At 41.8% G+C, this 6,000-nt stretch overlaps 1 protein-coding gene across 3 annotated transcripts in view; it reads right to left on the reverse strand.

Annotated features, from left to right (window-relative positions):
- Positions 1-5,741, reverse strand: part of PTCHD4 (patched domain containing 4) — a 191,684-nt gene extending 185,943 nt beyond the window's left edge. The window contains exons 1-2 of one of the 3 annotated variants that reach the window (XM_016955654.4): positions 5,634-5,741; positions 4,737-5,322 (exon numbers count right to left, since the gene is read on the reverse strand). In XM_016955654.4, coding sequence (XP_016811143.1) covers positions 4,737-5,322; positions 5,634-5,638 — 591 coding nt within the window. In that variant the 5' untranslated portion in view covers positions 5,639-5,741. Of the gene's footprint in view, positions 1-4,736; positions 5,337-5,633 lie in introns of those variants that run through there. The other 2 variants (XM_527402.8, XM_001146259.7) reach the window with 2 other exon arrangements.
- Positions 5,742-6,000: the final 259 nt, after the last annotated feature.

The raw sequence follows: 6,000 nt of genomic DNA on the forward strand, positions 1-6,000 counted from the left end.
CCTTCCTATGAGCCAGTCACTCTGAGCAAGTAAGGGAAATAATGTGAAACATTAGTAGTGGTATTTTGTCATGGATTTCAGATGTCAGGAATTAGAGCCCTACTTCTTTCTTAGTATAAAGGGCTGTCGTTACAGAGAATGATGGAGGATGTCATGGGATCTAATATTGTATTGTGGTTAAGAATATGAGCTTCAGTACCCGACAGAACTGGATTTAAATCCAAGCTCCAGCAATTACTAGCTTGGGGACTTCAAGGAAGCCAACCTCCTGGTCTTCAGTTTTCTTTCTTATAAAAATGGGAATAGAAATAATCCCCCTGACTTAAAAACTTGTAAAGATTAAATAGCATGTGTGTTTGAAACACCTAGCACCATGTAGGATACAAACTGAACATTCAGTAAGGTAGTGATGTTTTACTCAGTCAGAAAGGTAAGCTTAAATCAAAATATCAGAGAAGATCCTGACATGTATACCTTATACGGTTTTAGAATTAGAGAAAGAAGTCCATAGCATAACTTTGCTTGAAAATTTCCCCAAGTAATGCTGGTCCTCACTTTTCATGTTGGCTTAAGTTACTGTTCCATTGAGATTGGAGCTAAATGATTAGCGGCAACATCTTCCAAACCTGGAGCATGCACCCAAAATGTACCCAAAGAAACACTGTCTTCTGTTAAGAAGCAGGAAAGTCTATCTTTGCTCTTATTTCAAATGTGGTACATTGAAGTACATACTGATTTCACTTTAACATCTGTTCAGAGGTGTGGTTATTAATGGAATATAATGGGAATGGCAGGATTCAGGGAAATAGATTTGCTTTATTTCTCTATCACTGTTGGCCAGGATGTTGGAATCTAGACTTGGAATCAAACCCTTATCGAAGGACTACATTTGTCTGCTTAAATCTTTACCTGTGTCTTTACTGCAGCTAAAATAAAGAACTGGGGACATATGAGAATTGTTGCTTTCATGAAACTAGCCAGGTGGAGAAGTGAGGTTATGTTGGCCTACCTAAAAACAGGGAAATATTACCTGTAAACACCTGACCTCCTTGAATGATAATGAAAACATTTCTTAGAGTCCAGAAGAGTTGTTGCTTAAAGATTCTGAATGCCTATCTCACTTTAATCAAGAGGTAGACTTAAACAACATGTTAAGTATTTTACTTAAAAATTCAGTCTGCCCATTTCTATTACTGTATACAATAGTATGATGTGTATATTTTAATAGTTGAAAAAAAATAGCCCCTAAATATTTGGGTCAAAAGCACTTTAAAGACAGCTGGAGAATACAAAGAATACCTTTATAATAAAAGTAAGCCACAAAAGTTGAAAAAGTGATGATAATTTTGTGACATAGCAGTATAAGTGTGCAAATTAATCAATAAATTAATCAATGACTATTTGTTGTGAATACTATCTACACAGAACTAGATTGGGTTGGGGTGGGGAAAGTGAATAGTACAGAAAGGATATACGATATGATTTGTGTGCCTAGTGAGAGATATAAAAGAAAGATTATAATGAAGGGAATAATTTCAGAGGTCATGTCATATAGATGTAGGGATTTAAGATTTTGGCATATTTTCTACACAGCTTTTGAAATCGTGTATATGTACCATTTCTTTTGTGGTATTCTAAGTCGATGGCTGCTTTTTTGATACCAGTTTTATCTAAGCCTCTATTTGGAATTCCATGGAAGGCACCTTTCTGTGTCCCTGCTTGTCTGGATCACCTTGTCAACATAATCATGTTTATCAGAAGTTCTAAACCTTTCTGTGTCCAGGACTCCCTGGGTGTCTTAATAATATTTGGAAGATGACCTTCTGTTGTCATAACAAAGGTTTCTGACCACTTCTGTCAGTCAATCAGTGTTTACACATCTTCAGCCTGTCCCTAAGCACTGACCTGCTTCTTTAATGTCAAGTAATTGCCAATTCATACTCATGTTATGCAGCCACCGCTATTTATTCTGCAATTTCCTAATTTTCTGCCTACCAATAGCACTTTCCAGTACTAAAATTTTCCATATTGGTCAGAGTTGGGAAGAGTGGTGACCCAGTAGAACAGGAGAAAGCAAAATGAATTTGAGGGCTAAAAAAATACATATAAAAATTTTCCTCAAATCTTGTACACCAGGAGTTCTCACACGTTAGTGTGTATTAGCATCATAGAGGCATCCTTTGAGAGCCCTTGAAACACAGGAACCAAAATCATTTTTAAATAACATGTAATTAAAACAAGGCCATCTCATTTTGCTCTCTGCCAGGGAGTTCTGATCCTGGGAGTCCCTGGAGAGCCTTTGACAAGATTCTAGGCATCCATGGTACTCCTAAGATTATATTTTAAATATTACATTATGTATTGCATGAGATTCTGTTTGAACACTTGAGAGGGCCCATTGCTTTCAGAAAATCTCAAAAGCCCAATTTACCCAAACATAGTTTAAAGACTCCCACTGATGCCAGGCAGAGAGAGTTAAGACAACACATTTGAGGAAACATTGATAGATAGTAGAATATTGTGGAATAAGAACTTTAGCTAATGTGTAACACTTCTGTACTTTTTATGCTATTATGATATTAACCTTTGTAATTAATGATTCCCTTCTTTAGCGATTACCCTCTGACTTCTACTAAGATGTATATCAACCACCAAACAGCATAAATTTTCCATGAAGCACCTGTTATAGGCCTAGAATGGTGTTGGGTCAATGGTGCACTCAAAGATTGCAGAGTTCCTGCTTGCAGGTTACTCTGGGTGAGGACACTGACATCTACCTTTTTTTTTTTTTTTTGAGACGGTATCCCTCTGTCACCCAGACTACTACTGCTAAGCCTCACGAGAGTGAGAACTTTGCTTTTCTTACCCCAAACTCTGTCTCACATGCTTAGGAGAGCATTTAGTAAATCATAAGAGCACAACAAATGATTATTAAATGAGTAAATTGAATACCTCAGGGATTTTATACTGTAAATAGCATAATGATATTACCAGATAAACAAAATCTCCTCAGTGGCTGATTGAACAAAAATTTTACACCTGGAGGATACTGTAAATACAAGCACTAGAGGACCCAACCAATAATGCATACTAATGAACTACAAAGTTGACTCCATAGGAAAAACCAACTGAAGTTTATATATGACAAAGTTGCAAATCTTTCTTTACTCCAGGTGTTTGGTATAGGAAATAACTCAATTAAAAGAGTATAGGTTAGGAAGATTACCTCTCCACCACATCCTTTTCTTTAGCAAGCAATAATGTTGATGGCAAAGGATTCGGGGAAATGAAAAGCATGCTGCCTAACCACACATCCAACATGCTCCCATCAATAAGTTTGAAGCAGGCAAACCCTAACCTAGATTTAAAGCTGATAAATCATCTGTTTCGTTTCACTAAACATCAAGGGGCTGCTCAGCTTTGTAAAGCTGAAACCCTTGTCAGCCTCTGGGTTCATTTAAATGGGAACACCATGTTAAGAAAAAAAAAAAAAAAGCAGGTTATAAGGTTTCCCTGAGGAATCTCTAGTTTCTAAGTGCATTAAATCCTCCTTCAATTTAGGAAAAAGATTTTTTTCTCTCAAAACTCCTGAAAAAGGTTTTTTTTTAATGTATAGATGCCGACTATATCAAATTAGTGATTTCCTATATTAGGTCATTCATTTATTAAAACTGGGGTCCTTTCTATTCCACTATCTCCACAGATGCACACACATATCTTCACATACATTAAAAAAAAAATTCTTCTTCTTTGGAAACACCTGTCTTGGGAGTTCTTGGCTGTGCAGCTTCTGGGCATGCACAGGGTCAAGCAGACAAATGGTGCAGTGACTCTTTTGGAAGTCACATTTGTCCCTGAAACTTCAGTCACCTGGAGACTGCATGCCTCATTGCCTGCAGCAGTTCAATCTTGACAGTGTAGAATGAGTTTAGAAATCTCATTTGAGAGACAAAATTTAAATTGAGAGTCTAAACAGCACAATATATTTAATGCTGAAATGACCGTTCTTTGTAAATTTTGCTGACTGTGATTTTTTTTCTTTCCTTTTGTTATAAGGCTTTTGTAATAATCTTGCTCTCATTTGGAATTTTTTATGGGAAAGGAAGATCACTGGACTCAGTTATCTAGTACATCAGTTAGGTGCACATTCCTATTTTTATACACAGAAAATTCCTGCTTCGTTTGCTATGCAAACACATATACACATCATTCCTGGAATCCCTACTACATTCATAACTCACTGCTTTCAGACACACACTCACACGGCACCAAAACACAAACTCCCCACATGTTAACAATCAAGCCAGGCTGAAGATGTAAATAGGTGGATATGACACCAGGTGGATGTGTAATCAGTAATAAGAAATACATTGAGCCCCATAATGAAAAGAAATCCCACAAATTGTTGAGGATTCCCCCTCCCCCTTCCATTCACTGATTTATTAACCCTGAACAAAGATGTAATTGCAGGGTCTCAGAAATAACTTTTGTTTTCATTTTTCTTTTTTTTTTTTATTTTTGGTATTTGTTTTGTTTGGCCTTGAATTTCTTAATATCTAGTCATACCATTCATTGCCTGTTTTCTTCACTCAGTTGCCCATCTTTTCCCCCCAGAAATGAAAGAAGCATTAGCTTCTGAGTCTTAAGGATGAGACCTCTGCATTTTCTTTGCTTGTTTAGGGCAAGAAATGAAGTGCTGCCTCTTTAATTGGCAGAAGCATGCAGAAGGAGCATACCTTTAATTTAGTGTTGGGATACCTCACTTGCACCCTGGCTGTTGTCTTATTGGAGACGGCAGCCTGCCTGAGATCCTCTAGCACTGAAATAATATCATCCAGCACGCATTTCTTATCCTGATTTCTCAACACACACAGATGGGAAAAAGTATAATTATAGCCCTTGTGGTTCACCTTCATTTCCAGCACGGCTCGGTGGGTCTGCAGGATCCCCTCAGCCTGGAGCAAAATATTGTCCCCGGTTGGGGAGAGGAGGATCACCCTGCCATACCTCCCAGGGGTGTGTAAGTCCGAATAGAGCTGGCTTTTGGATTGGTCCAGGGGGAAAAGGCTGCTGGCCAGGCTGCGCTCGATCTTGGCCAGGCTGTGGCTGGGAGCGACCAGGCGCTCCAGGTCGCCCTCGGGCTGGAAGCGGTTGAGCGCGCTGAGGCCGAAGGTGATTGTCAGGACTGCGGGCACGGTGAGGAAAAAGACCGGGTGCCGGCTCACGCACAAACCCAGCCTGTGGCAGAACGACTGGAGCCCTCTGCGAAGCACCTGCCGCAGCATCCTCCACCAGATCCAGCTCGCAGGCGCTCCCGGCCGTCTTAAAAAGCACATGTGACATGTGTAAGCGCCGGGCTACCCCGTTCTCCCCCATCCCATCCCCTGGGGCCAGTCCCCCCTCCCCACCGCCGCCGCCTCCCCACCCACTCCGCGCTCACCCCACAACCACTCCGCCTGGTCTTTCCCCGGCCCCACCTCCATGCGCTCCTACTACTCTTTCAAACACTGCAGCAAGTTGCAGCAAGGCGGGCAAATACCGACAGCGCGCGTGGGGGCGGGCGGCGGACGCCGCGGGGCCCACCCCCTCCCCGGTCTCCCCGCGCCCTCGCCGCCTCCCGCGCTGGCTCTCACCGCATGAGCAGCGTTCCTTCGGTCTAGCCCTTCATCTCGGTGCTGCAGTCCCCTGGCCTCCCTCGCTGGAGGTGGTTCCGTGTGGGGCGTCCCACAGATGTGGATTTCCTCTCTGTCTTGGTGGGGTTCGGTGCCTAACTGGAACCATGTGCCTCGGTGTTGTAAGAAGCAGACATGTGCCCCATAAAGGGGGGGGGGGGGCTGAGGGGGGGAGAGGAGGGAGAAGGGCGGGAGCACGTTGGGGGTGGGGGGGGCAGATAAGCTTTTTTCTTTTTTTAAGATGCTGACAGTTATTTTTAGAGTTTTGTGTTCCCTCTTCCCTCCCCGCTGGAGTGAATGGAAGAGGAAATAAATGGTGAAGGTGCTG

This window comes from Pan troglodytes, chromosome 5 (genome assembly GCF_028858775.2).
Source record: "Pan troglodytes isolate AG18354 chromosome 5, NHGRI_mPanTro3-v2.0_pri, whole genome shotgun sequence".
NCBI classification, from domain to species: domain Eukaryota; kingdom Metazoa; phylum Chordata; class Mammalia; order Primates; family Hominidae; genus Pan; species Pan troglodytes.